General features: G+C 31.4%; 1 protein-coding gene across 1 annotated transcript; it reads right to left on the minus strand.

Annotated features, from left to right (window-relative positions):
• Nucleotides 1–10,420: 10,420 nt before the first annotated feature.
• LOC105347020 (steroid 17-alpha-hydroxylase/17,20 lyase) lies at nt 10,421–26,880 on the minus strand. The gene is made up of 11 exons (XM_066070257.1): nt 26,751–26,880; nt 18,367–18,540; nt 18,118–18,195; nt 17,874–17,972; nt 16,429–16,522; nt 16,183–16,338; nt 15,285–15,496; nt 14,898–15,026; nt 14,693–14,797; nt 13,893–14,024; nt 10,421–12,236 (listed from the first exon to the last, which is right to left on the minus strand). The coding sequence occupies exons 2-11, from the start codon at nt 18,503–18,505 to the stop codon at nt 11,881–11,883; spliced, it is 1,500 nt and encodes a 499-aa protein (XP_065926329.1). The 5' UTR covers nt 18,506–18,540; nt 26,751–26,880; the 3' UTR covers nt 10,421–11,880.
• Between the last annotated feature and the right edge of the window lie 796 nt (nt 26,881–27,676).

Below are 27,676 nucleotides of genomic sequence, written 5' to 3' on the forward strand. Positions count from 1 at the left end.
TTTGTTACTGACTGTTTACAGAAATTTGTGGGGTCGGTAAAGTCCATAGAAGGCGAGGCGGAGCCGAGCCTACTATGGACTTTACTGACACCACAAATTTTTGTAAACAGTCAGTAACAAACCTAATAAGTGTTTTGTTTTGTCGAGGACCTAAAGTTTGATATGTAAACAACAAAAGATAATATATAAGAATTTAGTTCATAGGCTTATTCTCTAATTTTGTACCTTTCAAGTCAGTCGTCTGTGCAAACCTGGATGCCATTGTATATATACGATCGTTTTATTACGTCACGGGCAAAGGGGGGGTCACTCTAAATATTTTGGGGCTTAAAAATTAAAGGTATGGTTGAACGTTTGTGTAAAAAATTAGCTCAAATAACGTTACGTCCGCCATATTGCCGTATAAAGTTTGACGCTTGCCTTTTAAAGAAATTTATAAGGCAATCACGTGACGCAATTCATCCAGTGGCGTCGAGGCATTCTAGTCCGAGGCAAAACAATGTTTGGTAAAGTTAATAACGTTAACTTCATTGTCATCTAATACAAATTAAGCACTATTTTATTAGAAAATACTGAATTTATGAAAATTTTCTACTGATGAAAAATGAGAAAACGTTTTCTTTTTAAAATGACTAAAACCAGTAAAAACAATAAATTGTACAACATTTTTATCTAATATCAGTGAAATTGATATGGTATCACTTAGGACATCATTCAGTGACGAAGGTGTCTTATGCTATTCATGAGTCAACGAAGACTGTAAGTATACTATGTATATACTGTGTGGCAATTTCATGTATACAATCAACTTGAAGGAAAAGGACGAGCAATTTCCTGAACGAGGGAAGCCCTCCACAACAAAGCATATACAGTTATTTTTTTTATTATCCAAAATGGCTTCTGTACATAGTACATGGAAACTCAAAAAGATAGCATATAATTATAAGATAGTATCAGTATTCTGACCCAAAAAGGTTACCGTACAAAAGATAATCACAAAGCTATACTACAGATTAAAAAGCATGCAGATTACATAACGCAGGTTCTCGGGAAATCGACGTACATTTTACCTACCTTATCTCTGAATGCTACACTCGCTTTAAGTACCGTTTTCACAAGTCTTCAAAGAACAGCTGAGAGTTGCTTTTATAGATTAGTGCATGCGCAGGATAAATCTAGTACACTGACCTCTTCTAGTTGAATATCTAGTACACCAACAGTGTGTGTGTAATGACAGCATGTATTTAGGAAAAATTTCGTCATTGCTTTGCACAAGCATAAAACAGGTGATCATGAAGACCAAATTTTTTGTTGATCGAAAAAAAACAATTAGAATGATTAATGATTTTTAAGAATATTTTTTTGAAAGGAGGATTACGATCTTAATGATGCGATAATATTTATTGTGTTATTCCCTAATTCAATGATGTTTATAGAGTATATATTACGTTATAAATGGGAATTTTCTTAGTTTTTACCTCAGTTACACATTCACTAATTTATGTTTTAAAACCATTATGAAACATATCCTCAGTCTGTGCAAAATTTTGGTAAGTTAAATAAGCGTTGATTTTCTATATATTTCTGTATGTTAGAATTATTCCATAATGATAAATTCAAAGGATTGTTCTCTTCTTCTTTTTTTTTTTTTACAACAATTAGATTTATCATAACCACTGTCATGATATATAATTTCATTTAAAAATGTAATCTCTACTTTTCAATAAAACAACATGTAGAGGTCTGTGATACGATTAACTGTGTTAAAAAAATCAGTTGATGAGTAGCATATGACAATTTTACGTGGACAGTCATGGACCTTCTTCTAATATTATAAAAATGCTTTAATAAATGATTCACATAGTTACTATCTTTACTGTGGTAAATATATATGTCCATAATGACGTGATAATAGTGACAATGGTCCCCTTTTTCTCGTGTTCTGTGGTCATTATGTATTGGATACGTAGAAAATGATGCAGTTTTCAAAAATCTTGTCCAGAACAACCTTGATTTTTTAATCATATTTGCAATATTGATAGAAGAGGCCGAAAACCGACCAATGGTCAACTGTGGACGATCTCAAAAAACAATTGTTTGAAATCAAACCACTCTTATTTGATTCTCACTGCCTTTCACTAAAAATAAATGTGCACCGGTGCCTCACCCATGTTTATGTGATGAAGTACCCCAAAGGTTTAGCAATCGTAATTATAGCTTTCCTGAATTAATAGCGTATATTTTGATAATAAAGAAACTGGAGTTTTAATCAGTGCAAGCATCATAAAAAGTTCTTATTTCAAACCTAGCTGTATAGGCTTTTTTCATTCTTTGTATTCCTTGGCTTGCATTCCATGGATTAATCAATTATTATGAATTGCAAAATCCGACATTTCATATACAATAATGTGCACTGAGGAGGTTAATGGGCCATGCTATGGAAGTTCATTCGCGGCTGAATTTTATAAAAATCGTCGATCTCTTCGTAAAAAAAAAAGTAATATTCCTTGCGCAGTATTTTGATAGACAACAGAAACGTGTTAACATAAGTATTTTCCTTCACAATAGCTGTCAAGCGTGCTACATTTAAGTCATTGAAAAAGATTTCGATCATCGATCGGCTGTCTGTTGCAACCACTATTGAAATAAAACCACTATTGAAATAAATTATTTCAATAGTGGTTGGGAATGCATTTCATTAGAAAAATCACTTTGCAACCACTATTGAAATAAAACCACTATTGAAATAAATTATTTCAATACTGGTTGGGAATGTATTTCATCTGAAGAATCACTTTACAACCACTATTGAAATACAACCACTTCTAAAACAAAATATTTAAATCGTGTTCCGGGATGTATTCCATTTTGAATATCAATTCAAAGACACTGTTGAAGTACAACTAAAATTAAAATGATTTTTTCAATCGTAGCTTAGAATGAATTTCTTTATTAATTTTTCTTTGAAAATTTACATTTTTTTCTTTACATTTCTCTTTGTACAAACATATCATGTCCTGTGATATTGTATATCTTGTAAATTGCCAGAACTTCTTTTCAAACTCCCTGTATATTGAATAATTATTTATTGATAAATATTATTATAAATATCACTATTAATATAAATTATTTCAATAGGGGTTGGGGGTTACTTTATTACGACCACTTTTGAAATATATTATTTCAATAGTGGTTAAGGATGCGATTCATTTCAACCACTATTGAAATAATTTATTTCAATAGTGGTTGGGGATACCTTTCATTTCAACCACTATTGAAATAATTTATTTCAATAGTGGTTGGGGATACCTTTCATTTCAACCACTATTGAAATAAAGTATTTCAATAGTGGTTGATGATGCATTTCAGTTTTTTGTCTATTATTATGTCTGTTTGTAACATTTTCCATTCTGCTAGGGGGGTTTCTTAAAAAAAGAAGTATGTCTTATGAGATGATGAATTCCTTTTTGATTATGATGTTCTTTGATTTACCTCTTTATGGTCATGTATATTCCATACCACCTGTCATCTGGAACCGAAAGTGTTATGCAAAGTCGGAGTAATAGGCTTTAGAATAACATCCTACTACTATTAAAATATTTTATTTTAATAATGGTTGTAATGAACCGCATCCTTAACCACAATTGAAATAAATTAATTCAATAGTGGTTGTAATGAAATGCATACCTAACCACTATTGAAATAATATATTTCAATAGTGGTTATAATGAAACGCACACCCAACCACTATTGAAATAATTTATTTCATTCAATATTGGTCTTAATGAAGTACATCCCCAACCATCATTGAAATTATCTATGTTAATAGTGATATTCATTATTACATAAATCTATAATGATATATAAGCTATAAATTATTTTTTATTATGCAGGGGTTTTGAATAGAAGTTCTGGCAATTTACAACGTTGTCTTCTAGTACAAATAATTTACAATTTCCATAAAACATGATATATCTATAGAAAGAGAAAGGTAAAGAAAGAATATGGAAACAATTCTATATGTTAATCTGCGAGGAATAGTTATTTCTGCACAACAGTGAAGATCCTAAAATAAGTACATTTACATAATAGTCTTGATTACTATTACCATAAAATATGCAAGTCCTTAGTACATGTACCTTAATTGTGTATTTGAATTGTTTGTTAAATTAAAACAAATGTATATGCATGTTTTTCTGCGAGAATTAGTCATTTACTTCTACACAGCAGTGAAAATTGTACCATAATTGTGTATTTGATATTGGATATTAGATTTCTTGCATTTCAAAATAGTTTGCAAATATGCTATACAATTCTTTCTTTCCAAATGTGTTACATAATAGTGATGACATAGTTATGATTATAAGTAATTCATTTCTATCTACAATTAAAAAAAATAATAGTAGTTGAAACTTTGATGGTGTCTGTAAAGTAGTTCTTATCATGAAATACATCCCCAACCTCTATTAAATCATTACTTCAATAGTGGTTGTATTTCAATAGTGGTTGCAAGGTGATTTTTCAAATGAAATACATTTCCAACCACTATTGAAATAATTTATTTCAATAGTGGTTTTATTTCAATAGTGGTTGCAACAACTGTCTGCTCTTAATGGAAATCAATACTTCATAGGCATTTTGTGACATATGATCCACATATTATATATATATATATATATATATATATATATATATATATATATATATATATATATATATATATATATATATATATATATATATATATATATATATATATATATATATATATATATATATATATATATATATATATATATATTATATATGCTAGCATTCGACAAGGGACATTTTTGGAAAAATACTTGAGAGTATACCACTTTCTCTTTTATTTAGGGCAAATAACAAGACAGTCGAATTTGGGAAAAAAGTTCAAAACGTTATCTTACCTCATTGAATTCATTAGCATTTTATTCAGTTTTCAACAATGAATATCTTCTATCAGAGAAAATGAAATACATATTGTATTCATTTTTTGTCAAATCGCTATAATAGTTGTACAATTTTTGAACAACGATGGCCTTAATATTACTCTTTATTTCGTAATTTAAGTAAGTATGCTTTATTCAATGTTCCCTTGATGTTTTAAACAAGAAACAAGGAATCAGTTTTTGATTATTATGAGGTGATCATGTATGGACGGGGCTGATCAAATCCAATTAAGCCCGACGGACTCTATGATAGATTTGATCGCGCCCGCCCGCATTTTGCCCATAGGGCTTCACGCCCGCCTGTATTTGATTACTTCTATTTAAATATTTAAAAAGTCACTAGAAAAATATATATGAATATTTTATGTATAGGGTAAAACTACCCATATTGCTTAGGTCCGATATAGACAATCTCTAAACCTTTATACATATATATTATATTGATTATAGGAATGTTCTATTTAGTATGATTTTTTTTTACGTTGGACTAACAATTTTATAACTAACATTCTGGGGCCCGTTTCACTAAAAGGTGTAAGAAACGACGAAACTTAAGTTAGGCCTTAGGGCGTACGCCATAATTTAGTCCGGTGTAACGAAGAATATTGACCCGGGTTGAAAATTGACCCGGGGGTCATTTTTCAACGTTGAATATTGACCCGGGGGGTCATTTTTCAACGTTGAAAATTGAGACCAAAATCGTGAAATTTATACCCGGGGTCATTTTTCAACGGTATGAGAAAGATTTTTCTAAACTCTGATATCCTCGACCCGTTGAAAATTGATCCTGTTGAGAATTGACCCAAACCTCAGAGTTTTGATCTGAACTGGAACTTACTCTACACGGTTTAAATGTACAATCATGCACATATTTGAAAGTTTCAGTTTTAAAATGTACATACTGTCCGATACATATGCGAACGTGGCTAATTTCTTTTAGGCTGATATGTCCAATTCATCATTTAGTTTTTAGATTGAAAATATGATATCCATTTATCATTACAATACTATGTATAAAAGCTAAGAAGATAAGCGTTTGCTTCGGAATGGAGCAGGCGAGTAGGGCTAGAATATTTTTGACATAGATGACATGGTTTTCATTCCCTCATGTGACAGAATTTAAAGTTTAAACTTGTCACAATCTCTGATGAATATATCTAACAAACATATTGTCCGTCACTTTTAAGGCAATTCAACAATTTTCATATATACTGGGTTTTTTTTTATACGTATATATACAGCATATACATATTAACATATGTTTTTAATTTTTTACGACTTAAAAATGATTTTTCATAAAATCATTAACTTTATTGAAGCACCATCCAATTCTCTGCATATACAGTCATTCTTCTTAAAAATGCAATTTATTTCTATTATTTTGAGTTTTCAATTCTATTATTTACCTGTAAATTAGAAACACAGGCAACTGACGTAATATTTTTTCTCAAAATTAAAAACATATACTAGTTATGTTATCAATTTAAAAAAAGTAGGTTTGCATCTAAATATACAGTCGGAGGATGGTTGATCTAATTATATTAATGGTATATACATTAAAAAGGTATGCGAAAAGTATACAACTGATAGATATGTTGTTTGGAGCAGCTGTATCAAGGAAAAATCCGAATTGCTTAAACATGTACAAATTGAAGCAACCAGGACAGTGACAGGGATCAGAGTTAATTCTTCTAAAATAATTTTATATAGTGAGCTTAATTTGGAAACCTTGTAATCTCGAAGGGATAACCATAAACTAATTATATTCTACAAGAATATAAATGGTTTAGCACCACAAGATATGTTAGATTGAATTCAATCATATTTTCTTACTGAACATGCATATAATCATAGATCGAATTAGCTTTTTAACTATCTACCACTATAATTATACTTATTAGTCCCCTACCGGTTTCACCGGACAGGACTATAGCTTTCCTCTGCGTCCGTCAGCCGTCTGTCCGCCCGTCCGTCTGCCCGTCCGTCTGTCTGTCCCACTTCAGTTTTCCACAGTTTTTTTCTTTATGCGTTGGACGAATGATATGAAACTTGCTGAGCAGCTTCAAAATATCAAACTACAGATCAAGTTTATACTTTTATAGCGTTTGGTTGACATATTTTCAAGAAAATTAATTTTTTATATTCCAATTTTTTAATGTTCGGGTTCGTTAATTATCGGGCTCGGTTTGTATCAAATAAACGAGGAAAGTATGTTGTCAGTAATAATATTGAGCATTACTTTGACCATTCCTTTTATTGTTTCTAACAAACAAATAAGTTCTGTAAAATAGTATTAAGCATTGTGTTGTAAATTTATTCGACAGGGTTTTTTTGTATTATTACAATCGGGTTCGTTATCGGGTTGGTCTGTTGAGACGGTAAGAAATGATATTCTGCATGACAGTGCATTGTTTTCACAAATTTCTACAAACCGGTAGGGGACGTGTATTGCTTATGCAATACCCTCAGAATGCTTGTTACAATATATAGCTATGCTCCGTCTACATGTAAATTATGGAATAAAGAAAATTTCATCAACTTTATCTTTCTATATTAAGTCAAAACTTAAAAAACAAAATATACCTAGAGTTTACAAACCTTTCAGTTAAGACAATAGGAAATATTATTTTACGTCAATTACGGAATAAAGCTAGTAAAGCTTACGTATTTAAGGATTTTTTTTCCTGATGTGAGTCGATGTTTATACTGTGGGTCTGAATCTGAAGGAACTGTGATTTTTCCCCTGGATATCCAAGATACACTCAACAAAGAGACGAACTTTTTAAAAAACTTATTGACATTAGTGTACCATTTTATATGAACTATATACTTTGTGGTAGTTCTGATTTTTCATATAGATAAAATTGTAAAATCGTTTCCCATGTTTATACTTATATTAGATCTCCAAAGCGTTTTTGATTCTCTTACGGTACACTGTTTAAACCGATTTAAGTATTATACATGTATATTTACTTGATACATAGTTCCCTTTTATTTACTGTTTTTTTTCAAATGGGCTGGATCATGAAAATCTCATTCTTATGTTTGTATCTCTGCAGGTATAAATGAAGGTGATATGTTTGTTAATATAGGTGTGAGTGAACATCTCTACCAACAATATACATGATAAATATTCAGATAATTATTTTATATTCAAGTACCGCATGTCTTATATACACATAATATACACATTTAACACGTTTAAATGAAATTAATAATGTAGGTGGCTGTGATAGGAAGGTCAATCATCTACTCCAACGCTGCTGTATAATCTTCTACTACTTATTTCTATTCAAAAAATGCAATTTACCAATTTATTTACGAAAACAATTACTGCTAGTAAATTTATGATAAATTTTTGTGATCAAAGCAATTTAGAAACTTTAAAGCAAAATTCTATTGTCATCCTGTACAAAAATTAGGTTGCTAACTTGCTACAGATTCCATGAAGCAGAATTGTTAATGCCTAGAAAAATTAGCGATTTGATGATATTTAGTTACATCAAAAGTTATTCTAACGGAAAAAAATAAAACACCAAAATTCGGCTTTCAAGGTATAGTTACTACAGCATTGTTCATGAAAGAGTACAATCATGTTAGCATATCATCATTTTGTAAACTGTTATTGGCTGGATGGGTGTGAATACAAAATTCAGACAGTCACAGTTTTAACAAACTGAGTGGGTGCAAACACAAAAATCTCAATATAACATACTGTAATTTTTTTTATTTACACCCACTCAGAAAATTTACAATGAACAATATCAAAGTTTCAATTTACTGGGTGAACGTAAAACCAAAATTAAATAATATGACGTATTGTAATTTTTTAAAATTATTTATATTTGTACACTTCTCCAGCAAATTAAAAAAAAGTGTTTTACTGAATTGAATATTTTAACGTGAAACCATGTATACTAATATTATTAAAAAACATATATTTCTTTAAAAATATATAGATATCACACACAGCAATTATACGCGAAAAGTTTATTATGAATAAAATAGTTATTACATGTACATATTTAAAGGGATACTATGTAAATTCAAAAAATAATTATTTAAGTCTCATTTTAACACCCCCCACCCCCCCCCTTGAAACATGTGAACATGTATATCTAAAGAATAAATATATAAAAACTGATAATTTTTAATTAAATAAACTCAAGTTATAATTAATATTGATTCGTTAATTTGTGCTTCTTTGCTGTTGAATTTTGAACCGGTTTCATGATCAAAATTCCACGATGCGGGTCAATTTTCAACGGATTAGGGTCTTTATTCAACACCTTTGGTCTCAATATTCAACGTGGAAAAACGACCCGCGGGTCAATTTTCAATCCGGGTCAATATTCTTCGTTACACCGGCGTAAACTGCGTTTCACTAAGAGGCGTACGCCTGGCCGTAAACACTAGTATCGGACTAAGTTAAGGCCAGACTTACGTCCTTGAAAACGAGCTAATGCACATGCACAGACAGATGATAAACAGTAGAAAGGAAGATAGATATATAAATATATAGATAGATAGATATTCATTAGATAGATAAAACGATAGAAACTTGTCAATTGTGTTTGCGTGAGAGAGAGAGAGAGAGAGAGAGAGAGAGAGAGAGAGAGAGAGAGAGAGAACCGTAAAGTATTCAGGCATATTAATCCTGTTAAGTGACAAAATCACACAGCGAAACTTGCTAAAATGTTTTATTTGAAAGATATATTTGATGAAGCATATAGGATATGTACATTCAAAATTATTAACTCAACAGAAACTATTTTGTTATCGATATCTTCGGTGATTTCACCATGCATACTCCAAACACCCTTGGAATTTTCTTTTGATCATGCGTCAATTATGGCCCGAGTATAAATATTTTTTAATCAAATTTTCTGGTTTCCTCTTGCTATAACATTGAAAGAAAATCAGTGAATTTGTTTAAAAATAGAAATATATGGCGAAGTAATGCAGTAATGAGCTTTTTAACCATGAATTGGACAATATTAAGCAAGCATCGATCGAACAACCATACAACAGATACTAAAAATAACGAAATTTTAATATTTCATGCAAAAAAAAACCCGGAAAAAACCCCGAAGAGGCTCGGATAAATATATTTATTACTTTCTTTTTAAGATTTGTGTTAATGTAAAATGTGGAGCAAAAATGACCTAGGAAATAATTGATAAATTCCAAGTTTAATCTTTTTTGCACAATTTGTTTCCGAAGTTAGTTTTTTTCTAGTTATTTAAGTGAAAGGGAACATACAAACCATAAGTGCTTGCACGTTTCACTAAAGTTATCAGATCCAAGGTACAAATGTATATGTCAGACCTGTTGTGGACTCAAGTACACTTACATTTGTATTTAGTATATTAAACGAGGCTTCATACATATTTGAAGTTAATAAAGAGTAGGTGTATATAGCCTACGAAATAAAATCTTTTTAATATATATAATCTGGAGTCAGTGTTTTGCATCGGTTGTATGATAAATACATTATCTAATATTAAAAAAAAACTAGGGACTTTTGACGACTCTAAAACATAGTTGGAGCTTTCATCATATTTTGATATTTACATTTTAACAATACTTAAAAATTTACTCATCAAAAATGAAATAAAAAAAAAGGAAAATATAAAAGTCAAAAATCCACTTAGTGAGTTTTAATATATCCCGCTCACACATATTTTGCGTGGAAGTTGGGGGGGGGGTGAAATGCTTAAAATGCTAGACATTTCTTATACAAATATACCTTTGTACTACATGTTCATCATGTATATATATTTTCTGCATTATTCATTGCCCAATTTACTAAAAAATATGAAACGTAAATCCAATATTTGAATAAAAATAATCGAATGAAAACTATATATCGATTGTCTAAATATGTCATTTTAGCTTGTAAACGGCAAGTGCATATTTAAAAAGAATGTGCATAAAACATGGTAAGAAAGTTTCTATTCGAGAATTGGTACCACCTATCAAAACTCTTTATTTTCTTAATTTCATATGCAATTAATAAAATTTACATGAGAAATTGTTCAATTTAACATTACGGTCAGCATCGATATTCTCAGAAACAGAATTCCTGTTTACGCCATAAGTTACGACTACCCTTGGCCAGGCGTAGATTTTTGTCTTAACTTAAGGCGGGCGCAAAGTTACGCCTTTTAGTGAAACGGACCTTAGTCCAAATATTTGACTTAAGTCCGGACTTACAACAAGCGTAAGGTTACGCCGGGCGTACGCCTTTTAGTGAAACGGGCCCCTGCTCTTTACGCCAGTGTGACAAACATCATGAAAAAAAAGACATTGTCATGTATTGGACCCCTTTGCCTACAACAATCGAAAATCTCATCGATTCAAACATACAGGCCTCGGTGTAAACTGATTTGCTTCTATCATTCATAGAAGTCTGTGTTTGTTGCTGTTTTCTTAAATAAAATACTTCTAGAAATACTTTGTTCGGTTGGGCAAAAACAAAAGAAAACATCACTATTAAATTGCAAGCTTTGAATATTTGATCGAATACGATCATATAGAAAAGGATTTTAACGTATTTATTTATGGAATATTCTATAAAAATCGATCGTTGCTAGACACTGAAATTATAAAGAGAAGTATATTTAAAATGAATTGTTGAACTTGTAATTTTTAAACAGTTGTTCCAACAAATTGAGCTTAAAGTACATTTATCTATTCCAGACAGTGTAGGTCGTTATAGTGTTTTTCAAATTAAGTTGAAGTTATATAACCAAAAAAGGATCCGTTTGCAGATCATTGGAAAGAAATATAATGAAAGACGCTAGAAACACATTTCTTTTGAAAAAATTGCATATGTAATAATCATCATCATCCTACATTGTGCAAATAATGTACACGTACAAATAAACTAGTCCATAACCATGTTTGATCATCCAGATCTTTCTTTGACCACGATTTTGTAATCAGATGGCATTTCCATACCAAATCCCTTCATATGACACTCTAAATTCGGCTTCACGCCCTCTGGGAGACTTATTTCAAATCGCTGTAGAAGATTGGCACATATCAGTAGGATGTCTGATTTGGCCAAAGATTCTCCCAAACAAACTCGGCGTCCGACAGAAAAGGGAAGCCAACTGTCTGGTTTGGTGGGTTTCATTTTGCCGTTTTCATCGAGAAAGCGATGTGGGTCAAATTGTTCTGGGTCCTTCCATTGTTTAGGGTCATGGTGAAGCGCCCAGTAATTGATAAGTACAGTAGTGCCTTTTGGAACATCGTATCCCCCTGAATCAGAATAGAAAATGCTTTATTGCGTGTTTTGAAATTTCAAAGTATTGCGATTAATTTTAGTTGAAAATTTAAAAATGGAATTCACATTATTAGAATACAAACATCATTATTTCGAAAGATCCCTTTATTGAAAAAAATTCGAAATGTTGATCATGAAAACTAGAAAACTGACCAGTCAGGAAGGGCCCCGCTATGACAATCAATATAGAGAAGTGAAAAAAACTTTGAATTCCATACTCTTTATATATATATATATTAACAATGATCAAAAATAAATGCCCGGCATAAGATTTAAAGAACTGCAATATATAGGATCTCATGATTTGTAGTTGGATATGATTTTCATCCAACAATTAAAGTGTTAAACTGAGGGGTAAAAATATAAGGGTGCAGCTCATGGAATGAGAGTTTAATTTGATTACATTTAAAAAAAATTCAAAATTATAAGTAACAACTGTATTTTTAAAATTTCAAGATAATTCCTGAATGTCCAAAAACTCTAAATAGTAACCTTGTATCTGCATAAAACAGGGATAACCTCATGTCTTATAAAAAAAACTAAATTAAATGTGTATTTAAAAAAGATTTAAACAGGTGTTTTATAAAATGCAAGCCTTCAGTGAATGCAAATACATTGTATCACCCGGGGTTGACCTCAACTTCAAAACAAACATCAGTTGCAGACAAAGGTGTTCATTAATCTTCATATGACAGATAGAGATAAGCCTCTAAATTTTCTGCAGCAGGCAAGATAATTAATCCCAGGGGAGTAATTGTTCTGCTCTCTTATCCTTTTCTTCTAAATTTACAATAAGATTTTTTTTTCAGAAATGACAGAATGGGGTTATTATCTGATTACCTGTTAAAATTGACAGCATTAAGGCAGAAAAACATAAAATAAATAATTAAAAAATAAAATAGTGAAAAAGGATATCTTAATAATTATATTAAGTTAATATATATCTTGATTTTAGAATTCAATAAAATTATCATAAATCATTGTGTACGGTATATTAACCAAAATAAAGTATGAATATTATATTTTAAATCCATATTTCAAAGAATGTACACACTACACATCATTCAAAATTGACCTTAACTTCAAAACAAAGTTCATTTTCAGACACAGGCAGTGCAGTAATTAATCTCAATGTGACAGATAAAGATAAAGCTTAGGATTTTCTTCCTGTGGAAGGTTAATAATCCCAAAGGACAAATATTGCACAGCCTTCCAAGTATACAATGGTAACATTCTCAGCAGTTATCTCTCTTTGCCCATTCATTCTTATGAATAGTTAAGGAATCTACTCCACCACCCCAGCTCCAAATCAAAAGATATAGAGAACCAAACTTAGCATCAAAATATTTATTTCTGTCTACTGAACTACCATACCAAATTTGAACTTGATTGGGCAACCATAAAAAAAGTTATTAGAAAAAAACAGAAAATTTGTGGACGGAAGAGTGACAGACGGCAGACAGAAGGACGGACAGACAGAGTGATTACTATAGGGCACCCGCAAATCCTTGCGGGGCCCTAATTAACAGATATGCCTGCATAATTAATCAAAATTGATTCCAGATCTTAGATAAATCCATACATGAAAAAAATAGTAGAATTTCAATGTAAAAGAATAATTTTATTCTCACCAACTTGTGAATCACAGACTGTCATGTGTGGAATCCCAAAACCAACAGAATTTGAAATTCGCATCGTCTCAAATATACAGGCCTCGGTGTAATCTAAATTGCCTCTGTCCTTCATTGAAAGTTGCTTCGATCCTACAGAAGTTTACAAAGTTTTATAATACTGTTTATGTGTTACATAATTTATTTTCAATTCTATAATTTTATATGTAATGTCATGATAAAAGAGTAAATTTTAACATTATACCACAATTGAAGAATCTAACAATTTGGTGATTTTTATATCATAATTTTCTGAAGCACTGATTTTTTCAATCAAAAGATATTCACAATATGAAAGCACAGCGTGTGTTCTGTGGTGGAAAGTAACGGAAATGCCGAAAATATTCAACCTTCTAAAAGATGACAAGAAATAGTAACATACATGTACTAATAACTTATTACATTCTTTGACATGTAATACTCCTTCAATGTCTTACACTATATACATGTATGCCTATCATATATGCATATAGATGCAGATATATTACAATATGTAAACATTACCGACAACAGATTCTACCGGTACCTCAAATTTTTTTTAAAGGTCCGTGTTCTCTCTGCTCCCGTTTTATGGTTTTCCTTTGGACTTTTTATTTTGAACATTGTTCGTTATCACCACATGTCATGATAAATAATTTATACAATATCTTGAATTTTTTTTTTATAAAATGTAACTTATTTTTTTCACTGCAATGTAATCAAAAAACCCCTTCAGTCTTTTAAATTATGTATATTCAATATGTATTATAACTATTATTTACCAACAACTCTGTCAATTTCCTCCTGACATTTTGCTTGGGTTTCCGGAAATCGTGTCATGTAATAAACGAACCAGTCAATAAGGAAACGAGTAGTGTCTGCCCCCGCTATAGAAAACAATTAAAAGATAATTCAAGTATAAGTTATGAAAAAATCCTTCTAAAGAAAACTCCTTAAACAAAGATTAAAAATAATCAAACAACGAACCAATGAAGATATTAGATATTGTCTGAACCAGGTGCGTGTCATCCAAGATCTCCAGGGCCGCCTCATCGCCCTCATCCTTCGCTTCCTGTTTGGCGATAAGCATGCTGTCTGTAAAGTCCCTGTTGACTCCTGTAATTGATAGTGAAATCTTAATGCAGAGTCTCGTGTGGATGTATATGTAAATATGATATATTTTCACTCAGGCCAATGGAAGTTAAATCTAATTTTTTTAAATATATATTTTTAATTATATTATTTATACACATACAGGTACATTTCGGTTGTTTTTTTTTTTTGTTTTTTTTTTTTTTTTGGGGGGGGGGGGGGGTTAAGGATTGGGGTTTGGAGAGGGATTAAGAAATGTGGTAAAGACTTGTGATTTATCACCTGGCTGGAAAGTTTCTTTGTGTTCTTTCAAATTCTTCCGGAGAATGTTCAGCACTTCTTCTGTCAAAACAAGCATTTTCTTCCATTTAGCCGTCGTAAAGATGTGTCTCAGATAGGGAAATACGTCTTCAAAGAAACCCGAACCAAATTTCTCCAGCAGATCATTGTCTAATTTAATAAATCTTTTCACCTCCGGGTCATCTACAGGACGTCTTATGGAATAAAGAATATATAAAAAGGTTATAATTTTGTCTATTTTTTTTCCTTTATAAAATCATTATATATATGATTTCAGTTCATGAAAATTGACTTTAAAGTAAATAAAAACATTCTTTAACCGATGTGAAAATTCTTCATAATTTGAAGAAAGATATTTTCAAAATAATATCTATAATTTTTCTTCGCTCTCTTTTCTGCTTAGTAAAAGTTATGCAAGTTATCTTGCTTAAACAGTCCAGATTATCTCAAACGATGGAAAGAAATATATTGGCGAGAGGCATGTGGAAAATTGATTTATCTCAATGTTAAACATCCTTTTGCATTTAAGTATTTTAACCATTTTAATCAATACAGATAAAGACATGAAGTGTGTTCTACAGGAGCTTAATTTATCTGTTACGTTGGATAATTTCTGAACTAACGTTGTCATTATATTAAACATTAAAAACACATTTTTATATTACATTTTAAAAGGTATTCGAGTAAAATGCCAATATGCTAAAATGACAATATTATAAGTTGATATTGTATTATACTAAATTCTTGGATCGACTATTTGGTCGTTTGTTATTTATGCAGTCACTCATCCAGTTCTATTTTTTTTCACCAAAAATATAAATAAAATAAAAAGTTTAATTTTTTCTGTTTGTGTCGAAGCAAAAGGTTTAAGAAGTCTTACTTTTCTCCAAAACATATTGTGTACAGTTGATGAAAAATTATCAGATCCATGTATTCTTTGAAAACGAACGGTCCTTTCTCTTCGGCCATCTTGTCCAAAAATTTATTCATATTGTCTTGAATCATGTTTTCCAATAAATCCCCTTGAAGATAATTCCTAAAAATTGATTGTAGTTGAATAAAGTAAACTTAGTAATCATTTTTAAGTCAATATTCATGATAGGAAAAAAGTACCGGTGCAACTGACCTTAGGGCCTTTCCGACTATTTTCCTATGTAATTTCCAGGAAGCTGAATAATTAGCCAGGGTTATATCCTTTCCTCCTTCCGTAAACACATCACCTGAAATGACAGTTTTGACATTTGTTTTATACTATTTACATTGGCTTTAAAGAATATTTTTTAAAAAGTCACAAGTTATAGCACAATTCCACCCTTTCTCTGATATATTTGCTTTTTGAATAATTATTTTTACCCCAATATTTCATGATTGCATGCTGTGATGTTATTTTTTAACTAAAAAAAGTAATGCGCTAAATTCCAATGTATTCAATTAGCAATTAAAATCAAAATTAAAGATTATAGGGAAGATAATATTTGCTGTGCATTTCTCGAAAGGATGGTGTGAAATACAATCCCCAGTAATTTTTTTTTTAGGAATTTCTCTTTATCTTGCAGGTACTTAATTTTTGATATGTTTACTCATATAGAATCCTATTTCTATTCAAAAGAACCAAACATATGGAAGATATGAATCATTATTTATGGTAAAGATACACTGTTTACATTAATCTTAGTAGATGTTCTGCTCCGGTCATTAAAATTCTAGTACACATGTGTGTCACGTGACATAGATTTCAGTGGGTGCAAAATCAATTATCATTTCAGAGCATAAAACTCATTAATATTTGTAACTCAAATAAACCATCTAAAAATTTAAAACTAATATAAGCAAAAATTAAACATCCCACACGTAACCTTAGTTCTTTTTTTATAATGTACAAAAAAATTAGTATACGCAAGCCTGAAGTGTGACTTAAAATTGTCTTAAGATTTCTACAATATAACTTTTAAGATTGCCTCGTGAAACAGAAGTGATAAATCTTATGACTACCATAAATCAGATCTTATGACAATCTTAAGATACTAGTATGTCTTATTATAGGTCTTACGATAGTTTTGTAAAAACCAGCCCTGGATACAAAATTTAAGCACGCCTCGACAAGCAAACCAAACTGTAACGCTGTTAGTAAAACGATAATAAATCCTTCATATACATATCGATTATTCTACCAAGATCCAACCATTCTATTCATTTTCATTCACTGAAAGGACAAGTTCACAAACCAGAACGAAATTCACTGTTACAGGGTGTGCAAAATCATTGATAATGTGTCAACCTTAACATTAAAAAAACTATCCAAGCTACAAACACAAATCAGAATATGTCACATTTATTCACTCTTTTCTTTAAAATAATCGAAAGCTTGGTAGATCTCCTATACTTAATTGCATAAAAGGGGCTGTTTTCATTTGTTAAGGGATATCATCCTTTACCCGAAGTTTAGTTGTACGTGTATGTCGTAAAAGTACCATATGTAATTTCTTACGTAAACTTATATAGCAAAAGATAATCTATAAAAAAAAGGGGGGGGGGCTTTCTTTTTTCATTCATGATACAACTGTCACGTACCTGATGTAATCTGTGGTCTTCCAGCAAAATCGGTCTTTTTCGTTACCATTGCTTCCAGCACAGAGTTGATGTCATTAAGAACAACCCAGGTTTGGGGACCTTTCCAATAAATGTAAAGAATACATTTGTAATTCCTAGATTTTATCAATGTTAATCCATTTGTGAAACAATTCATAATCAAAGGTGTGTGTAGGTGTGTGCGTGCGAGTGTGCTTTTTTGTGAGTGTTTGAATTTTATACACACCAACAGACAGCCGGATTATAGGACCGTATTCCTTTGCAAGCGCTGCGGTTTTTAAGTGAAACTCAGGCGATGAATAAACTATAGGAAATAAAATAATATTTTAACGCTTGCTTGTTATTCATAATTCTAAACGTCCTATATTTTATGTACAAATAAAACGGTACATGGAGCTCATAATAGTTAACATTGAGATTTATTTTGAAAAACAAAACTTGTTATCTCTCTGAGTGAAATTAAACACATCGTTACTCTTATAATGCCCAATAAGTGGGATACACCATGGTCCAGGTGGCAGGCGATACCGCATCCGTTTGATGACATAGTACACAAAAAGACCAATGCTCATTCCCGCCAAAATGGTCTGGATGTTGATGGACCACTTTAACATGATTGGCTACTTTAATTCCTCTTTTGTCTGTTATTCTACAAGGAAAAAAAAACAAAATCATTTTAGTAAGAAATATATGCATTTTAGTATAAATTACCTTAGCTGGACAAATTTTGGTTTTCAAACACATTTGATGGGTCATGTAGATTTATATAGGAGATGCTATAAACGGGAAGTGTATGAAATCGGACCATAAAATTGATTACTGGTTTTATAAGACTTAAACCATGATATAGTTGTTAGCAGTGTAAATCAATTGTACTTTCTTAAAGGTCATCCAACCCTCAGTCCCAAAGTACTTTTTTTCATCATAAAAATGTTATTCGAGCTTAACTTTTATAAATGAAATAAAGAAAGGAAAATAATTGATGGTGTCCATGCATTTTTCAAAGTTTGCCCACGGTGGATAAAATGAATGAATATACAAGTTGAGATCAATTTTTTTTAAAAAAGTAGTATCGGTGGCTTTACCTATAATTATGTAGTAGATCTTAGTGAATCCATTAAGCCAAGCCTGTCATTGAATGCCTGATCATAAGATTAAAACTAGAAGACTAATTAATTAAAGTTGTTTGTATGAAAGGCAGATTAATGGTACGAATGAAAAATATATCCGGATAATTTAGAGTTATTGAACATGGCTGAGGATCGGAAATCGTTCAAATTTTGGTTGATTATGTGCTCTTTGTAACGTTCAACCCAACTAATATTTAATACTCATATCTATTGATAAAAAATAAATACTGTAATACTATAATTTCTGAAGAGAAAATATTTTTTTTTTCAATCAGGCATGTCGTATGAATTTTTGTTAATATCTGAATCAATTATATATTCTATATATTAAGCAGGTTATAAAATAATTGTCTATTGTGATCGGAACCTTTTTATATGAACTTTAAATTGAGCAAACACATGTAACTTTCTCTATGTATCATCTACAACGATTGCTTTACGCTTTTTTTCCCCATTAGCCATTGCTTTTTTGCATTGAAGAATGTTTTCTTGCACTGAACAATTCGTTTTCGCACTGAACATTGCTTTTTGCATTGCACAATGCTTTAATCACATTGGTCAATATTTCATGAGCTTAAAGCACAGGGGCATCGTATCCGCTCTACACTCTATGACATATATAAATAATACACAAGGGAAGAATCGATTATCGAAAGTAGGACACGATTTGTAAAAAATGTCAAAAAACAACTTACTTGACAAAAGTTACGCAAATCCTCCCACACAATGTTGCAAATGTTGTCAAAAAACACGTTCACATTGAAATATTCCTAATAAAAAGCGTTTTTATCTCATTAAAACCGCTGTCCGCTGCAGACATTCTGAAATCTCTTCGCCCAAGAAAAGATAACTCTGTACTTTTTAAGGTCTTCCGTTTCCAACGGAAGACCTTTCTATTATTGTGCGGGAAAAATTATTTTTCTTTTTTTTTTTTTGTTTCCTAGACGCGAACTTTGAGGCTTCATATCTTGCTCATTTCTGAACGGTTTTTGCTCAAATTTTCAGGGCTAATGTACTTTACAAAACACTATCTTAAGCAATTCATAAAATTTAGAATTCCCTTTCCGTTAAAGAGTTATTCCCCTTTTAAATTTTTTTAGGGCCTTTTGTTTCCAGACAAAGGCTCCGAGACTATGATAGCAGGGAATAGGAATCCAACGAATTTAAATAACAGAGATGTTGTAGTTGTGCACATTTGTTTTTGTTTTTAGATTACTTTTTTTATTTAGGAAAAGGTAGGGGGTCAAAAAACAGGATTCAAAAAAGTGCGAAAATTTAGACATATTTTCCCTTATATCTTTTAAACGAAAAATATTTTGTTAAAACATGTAGAATAAAAGTTGTGCAAAATATTGAGGGCTTTCATTTGACACCAATAAAAAAAGGGCTGGCCCCTTAAATTAAGGGCCAATGGCCCCTAACAAATTTTGCTTAATAACTCAAAAACGGTTAGGATTTTGATATGGCTGTCGCTGGAAAAGTTGTTTGTTGGGATCTCATAAAGGTCGTTACAATGTTATTTTGTATGTGATTTGTGTAGTATGAGTGTAAAAAGCTTTACATGTTAACATGTACCTGTTTTCATTTGACAAGTTAACGAAAGTCTGCGCGCGTACAACTGGCATAAAGTTACCGCAGAAAGTATGCTGGTTTATACAAACGGCATTAATTCATAAGAATTTTTTTTTTTTTTAGAATACGTGCTTTTTTTTTAGGAGTTTAAGTCATTGTTGTTAAGTTCTTATAATGCTCAATCCTTAAAAACGGGATTTGGAAAACAAATCATTGTTTTTCTTTTCTAGTAAACCACAAAATATGGAATAATAAAAATTTATACATTACATTTTAGTTTTTAACTCTATACATTTAAAATCTACCTTGAATCAGAGCTGTGTGTGTACCATTACGTAAGCTTTCCCTCGCCCGCGGCCGAGAAAATCGGTCACCATGGTCGCGGCTGGACTACCTAGCGGTCAGCGGTTATCTACTACACGAGAGTTGCGTCTCTCATATATGAGTTTATTTATCCGCAAACCCAAGAATTGTTTTCGTTTTGATTACACATGTTTTTTTATGGATTAAACGATTGGGTGTCAATTAAGAAATCGTTCAGTTAAATAATAAAAGCAATGTCATTCTCAGTCTAAAGCAATAATAGACATAGATCAGTTGTGGGTTTTAAGTTTAGAATAAATAACTTCTATTTGTTAGAGTAAGGCCATTATACTGCAATTTTCAAAGCTTACTGGGTTCTGAGCTGTGCGGGTCTGTGCGTTGTACCTTTACGTAATCTATCGTTCGCCCACGGCCGAGGATCTCAGCCACGGCTGCACTACATAGCGGTTATTTACACACAAGATTCGCACACCGAGACGCACACTTCCATGCATATGAACGTGTTTGAGTTAATATAGCCGTAAATACAAGAACTGTTTTAATTTTATGTTATAAAAGTTTGTCCATTTTGTATTTATTTAATTAGAGTGTAAATGAATATTAATGAACGATATTACATGTACTCCAAATCGGAAACATCGTCAGACATAAATTAATGGTCGGTTTGTTTATAAAAAATATTTTATAAACTGTACAAATAATGTTTTAAATCAACAACAACACCCCCCCCCCTAAATATTAAACATTTAAATGATGATCATCCATCGCCCATGGCTGAGGAGATCCGGCACGATTGGACAAGTGATCCGCGGTCGGTTCGTGATCTTTTACATGTATCTTATCACGCGTTCATGTTTCATATTTTGCACGGACACAACTATATTTTATTATGTTTTCAACTATTATTTTGGTTTAAGATGAAAAGATAAATTTATTTTACTCGTACAGTTGATTAAGCATTGGTGTATACGATTGCGTACAAGGTAGTTTAAAAATCAAATCAAATTATAATCAAAGTTCCATGTTACATGTTTGCGGTAGGTGCTAGCACGATAAAAGAATGTCCTGAGTTGAGGCATTCGATGATTATTTAAAAGAATATTCACATGAGTTTTAAACAACTTTAGATTAGATTCTATCGGTCACATATTAATCACTTCTGTAGTTGTTCTACATGTTCGTTTCATTGTGGAAGCGAACTCATTGCTGCCCCCCCCCTCCTCCCGCCCCGCTGACAGGAGCTCGCGCTGTATTTTTTTTTAATGGCGGAACGATATCAAGATCTGTAGAAAATCATTTTTGGTGGTTTCTTCTTACGTGTAACATTTTGTTTCACTTTCCCACCCGTTTGTTTTTTCGGTCAGTCTGTGTTAATTCAATCGCCACGTGCGACCGAGAATCTTGTGTCGCTTCAGCGCACACAGCTCAGAACATATATAGCCCCGGGTCATCAATTGTTATGTAATTGAGTAATAGTTGGAATGGTGCTTTTACTACATAAAATATAAATATAAAAAAATCATCCAGAAAAAATGTTACCGTAACTCAATAGTCAATACCAAAAATAAAATCCGTATGATTACAAACTGAAATCGGTTTTTCAGTATTCGGCGGGATTTGATTTTTCTTCTAACATTAGTATTTTTATTGGTTTTAGAGAATACGATGTAAAAATACAAACAGTAAATAAATCTGATATTATTTACATTGATAATGTTGAAAAATATTTAAAATTAAATTAGTCACATTCGTTAGAAAACAATGTTATACAAACATCCGATAATTTTTTTCCTATGTCGTATCATTCGCGTAAATAAATATGCTCTGCACATATTCATGTACCTCAGAAAAAATTCAAATGATTAAACAAAAAAGAAAGTTGTAATTACTATTTCGGATTTTTTTTTTCCAAGTAATTTAACATTTTATTGAAAAGAACAAGAAATAAAAATAATTTAAATTTTTGACTCAATCTTCGTATATATTACCGGCGCTCCTTACATGTATAACGGCGTACAGTGTATATAGATTATCATGATCTATTTGAATTAAGTTCCATTCGTAAAGATTCCCATAATAATTAATTGCATGACTGTGTACATTGTAGGCAAATCCCTGTGCGTTAATTACTTCTAAGACGTCTTGTTTTCCGTTAACAGTGGTTTAAATAATTAAAATAATTACTTGTAAAAATATCTATAATCGGGATTCCAAAGAACTTTCTTTCCCGCAATTCATAGAAATGATCAGTATGTTTTCTTTCTATGGTTACATTTAATTTTGTTCAAATAATGAATAAATTTTCTATCATTTAAATTGTGTGCTTCATCAAATACTGAATATGATTACCTTGAAATCATTAATTTTTCCATTGGCTATTGACAAAAAAAGAGACGCTTGACCATCCAATGAAAACAAATACACAGAGTTTGATTGACAGGTTCAGCCAGGTGCAGGTCTCACCCGATGTCCGAGGTTATGTGTGCCGCTTGTACAAAGCCGAGTGGTCTCAATAAGAGTTATCGATGTAAATAAATTAAAAAAGATACATGCTTATCAAAACATGCTCGTGTAAGTTAAAGTTGATTAAGGCTTGTTCCAACAGAAATCATGTTTTGCTAACTGTATTTAATATTTTTTATGTATAGCGAATTTTAATATTGTACAGTCATTTTACCGGTAACGAATCAGTATGCGGTTTCTCGTGCATGCAACTATTATTATCGGAATTCCAAATGTTTTTATTTTTTGTTTAAATCGCGTTTCTTTGTCCTTCTAAACTGTAGTATCAAACTTCCTAAAATATAAAGGATGAATTACGGAGACAGTAATTTCAACACCCCCTCCAGTTTCCTAGTTTCGAATTCGTTTCCCAGTATCGAATTAAGCGCCCTTTATCACTTCTGACCGAATTTCAAAAATATAATAGAGGTACATGTTAATGGACTTATAAATGAACAAGGAAAAACAATTGTGGGAATATGTCATTTAATTAAACAAATAATATGATCGTTATTTTTATCATACCGTTTTCCCGTCAAATTGAAACTGGACTTGAACAGTTTTCATGTCCGTTACTTTATAATATTGAATTTTCATAAAAACACTGTATAATAGTAATTGACGATAAGTAGTTGCCATTTTCCTTTGTTTTTCCCGTATATCTATCAATTTTTGCTGCCAAATGATACTTCTGTCGCTATGAACCGTAACTAGGAAACTACACGCGGTTCTATTTGAAGTCGTAATTTCATTCAAAGCTCCATTGTTATTTGATATGATGCATTATCTTTTTAAATGAATTATATTTACTAATTATTCACTAAATAGGGATCAATAACAAACTTATTTTCATAGTTAGGCTTAATTGTTTTCACACTTTCGTTTTTTCTGCTTTGAACTACCGGCAGGTCATATGTTGGGCACATTTTTAATTTGTAAACAATTTGGTAAATAATCGTGCAAATGGCAAACAACTTCACGCACTGATATTATATTTATTTCTGTGTTATAATTACCTAGCTAGGATTTTTTAAAACCTCAACTTTGTCTTCCACCAATAATTTTTCTAAAAATTATTCGATACTTACAAATATTCGTTACCGGTAAAACGACTGTACCAGTACTGAAACATCGTATAAAAACGTTATATATACATGTACTCTGTAACTAGTCGTCTTTTAATACATATACCTTTCTTTTGTTTGTAAAAAATAAATTCAATTTTGTAAAAAGATAAGTATATCATTTCTTCTAGATTTTTTTTTTCATGAAAATACCTACAAGAGAGTTTTGCCAATCACAAACAGTTTAAAGTACATGTAATGTAAAACACGGGCGCCATTTTGAAACAAATTGTCAGAGAGTTCCGAATGAAATCTGATGAACGTTTCACGTGGTTCTCGCACGCTTTGCTCGAAACGATTTACACGCATTGTCCGAAACTCTGCAAGCTTTGTCCGAAACGCTAAACGGTTTACACGAAACGCTTCACGATTCACACGAAACGCTAAACGGTTAACACGAAACGTTTCTCGCACGTAAGTCGCACCTTTTTTTGTTGTAGTAGTACGTTTAAGGGTCTGTAAATTTTGTCCGCACGCAACAATTCTAAATTGTATATTGTCTTCAAAAATTTACAAATATTTAAATAAAAAAGTTATTTTAGAGAAAAGGTTACGTGTTTTGTAAACGGGTTCGGTTTTTTTTTTTTAAAAACCCACAATTCCTGACATGTCACATAAGTACATACTGTTTATAACAATGCTTGCTACCCTCTGAAAAATTATCTCGCCATTAAATATCTCATTTTTTAAATGTTTGTTTATTGTTACGATTACATAAACTGTGTGCGACAAATAGTTTTCCTAAAACATTTTCTTATTTTCTTTTTCAAAACACGTTTTATATGCAGGCTTTCAATCACAACACGTTTTTATAACAAAAGCAGAACTGAAAGTTTAGTAATTATAATCGTTTGACACCATATCACATATATTTTCAACTCGCAGCAACAACGGAAGACCTACTCGTGGCTTTGCCACGAGCTCTGCTCTAGTTCTCTATATATGTTCAGTGATGATAGTAGAAATTTCGGCGGTAAACTGTTAAATGTGTGGGGAAATGTTCGTCTTATGTACCTACATAATAACATTCGTTCCGATATATTTGGCATGTACTTTAATTACCGTAATTAAAATGCAATTGTTTAAAAACAAATATATTTCCTATCATTTAATCTTTTGTAGAAATGTAAATATACTAGTAATTTGATATTGACAATTAAAACAATGCTGAGATTCTTAGGCAATGACAATTAATTTTGAAGAAATGGGTTGCAAAGACAATTAATGAATTATGAGTATTTTAATTATTGAATAAAAAAATAGTTAAAAAAATTATATGTCAACACCAAAGTAGTTTTTCATTTACATTTCTGAGAAGAAGAAAAAATATTTAAAATTAAATACTGTTTTAACACCTTTTCATCATCATTAATTGTTCATTCTAAAATTACTAAATATTTTCCTTCACTAAATTTAAACTATGCAAGTCTTTTTCTTCTAAATCAAATGGTCTTGCTCTCGTGGTCAGTATAAAGTAATTGCAGTAGCAGGTCGAACAATTCATTGTTCTCAAATTTCCTATCATTATCTTTAAGACCACAAATATATACACCATAAATATATACATTGTGACAGCAGATCTACATTATATAAAAAAAATATGCATATATTTTGACATTTTAAACTGAATTCTACTTATTTATTTTAAAATAAGATTGTCCATCATTCTAAATTCACCCCTACCCCCGATGCAAGTTCGGATCTGCAGATGTATGAAATTATTTCTTTGGTTTCGCGGAATTTTACAATACATGTATATCATTACTGAACATAGAGAGTCCCGAGAGATTTCGGATGGCGAAAGTACAGAGTTATCTTTTCTTGGGCGAAGAGATTGAATGTCTGCAGCAGACAGCGGTTTTAATGAGATAAAAACGCTTTTTATCGAGTTTATTAGGAATATTTCAATGTGAACGTGTTTTGTGACCACACATGCAACATTGTGTGGGAGGATTTGCGTAACTTTTGTCAAGTAAGTTGTTTTTTGACAATGTTTACAAATCGTGTCCTACTTTCGATTTTCCCTTGTGTATTATTTATATAGAGTGTAGAGCGGGTTCGATGCCCCTGTGCTTTAAAGCTTGATTGTTTTCTCGTATATTTATACAGAGTTTTTCTGTTAGAAGAGATCAATGTAGTATAAAATTGTCACGATTTTCTCGCCATATTGAAGGCAAATCACATAACACGAGTTTGTGTGTACCTACCTTATCTCTAAATGAAACTTCGCCTACAAGTACCCTTTTCACAAGGCCTCAAAAACAGTCGAGAGAAGACTGGCAATGCCTGTCTGATATGCGCGATATACCTTTTGCTGAAAGTGCATGCGCAGAATAAATCTAGAGCACTAACCTAATTTAGCTGAAATCGAGTGCACCAACAGATGATGAAAAATATTCAGAGTTTGTGTGTAACGTTACAGACACGTAGCATCGTTTTTAAAAGTGGGGGGCCAGACACGTCCAAATAAAAATCTTGACAAGCATAAACAAAAAACCCAACTTTCCAAAATCTTCAATATTCTAATGCTTGATGGGGGGGGGGGGGGGGGGGGGGGGGGGGAGCTGGCGTAGTATATCTATAACTTCAATTTCACTCTTAATTTCGAATTCCTTATTTTCATTCCTACTCCAACCCCCAAAATAGCTAACGTTTTTGTAATTGATATATGGACAGTATATCTTTATAACCTACGATGTATGTACCTGTAGATGCATTAATATTGAATGCAAATAATACTGAAAATCGAAGCCGATTAAACTCACTGCTACTAATGCACAATCATAAACGTAATTTGTGAATCTCTTTTTAAAGTGAAGATTATGACGTTATTGATACATGGTTTTTAACTACTAGAATGATGACACATTAGAGTTTAGACAAGTCTGCAATTCAAACTGAATTGATAAATACTTTCTAAATACTGGATACAGAAAGTGTAACATCATAATACATGTACATGCATAGAATACATTATATCGCGCTAAATTACAAAACATCGCGAAATGATTGAAAACAAAGAAACATTAATTTTGTTTTATTACCCCTAAAATTTATTTTAATTGAAATGCTCAATGACAAAGAGCGACAAAGGTCAGAAAATTGGATGTAAACATCAGTATGACAACTTGTA

Source organism: Magallana gigas, chromosome 8 (assembly GCF_963853765.1).
Source record: "Magallana gigas chromosome 8, xbMagGiga1.1, whole genome shotgun sequence".
NCBI lineage: Eukaryota > Metazoa > Mollusca > Bivalvia > Ostreida > Ostreidae > Magallana > Magallana gigas.

Bases quoted from the DNA above. Each gene is read 5' to 3' on its own strand.
- LOC105347020 (XM_066070257.1), bottom strand. From the start codon at position 18,505: ATGTTAAAGTGGTCCATCAACATCCAGACCATTTTGGCGGGAATGAGC. The intron at 16,339-16,428 runs GTCAGTTGCACC...ATCAATTTTTAG, and splicing joins ATAGTCGGAAAGGCCCTAAG to GAATTATCTTCAAGGGGATT. The intron at 14,025-14,692 runs GTAAATAATAGT...AAACTTCTGTAG, and splicing joins GGAAATTGACAGAGTTGTTG to GATCGAAGCAACTTTCAATG.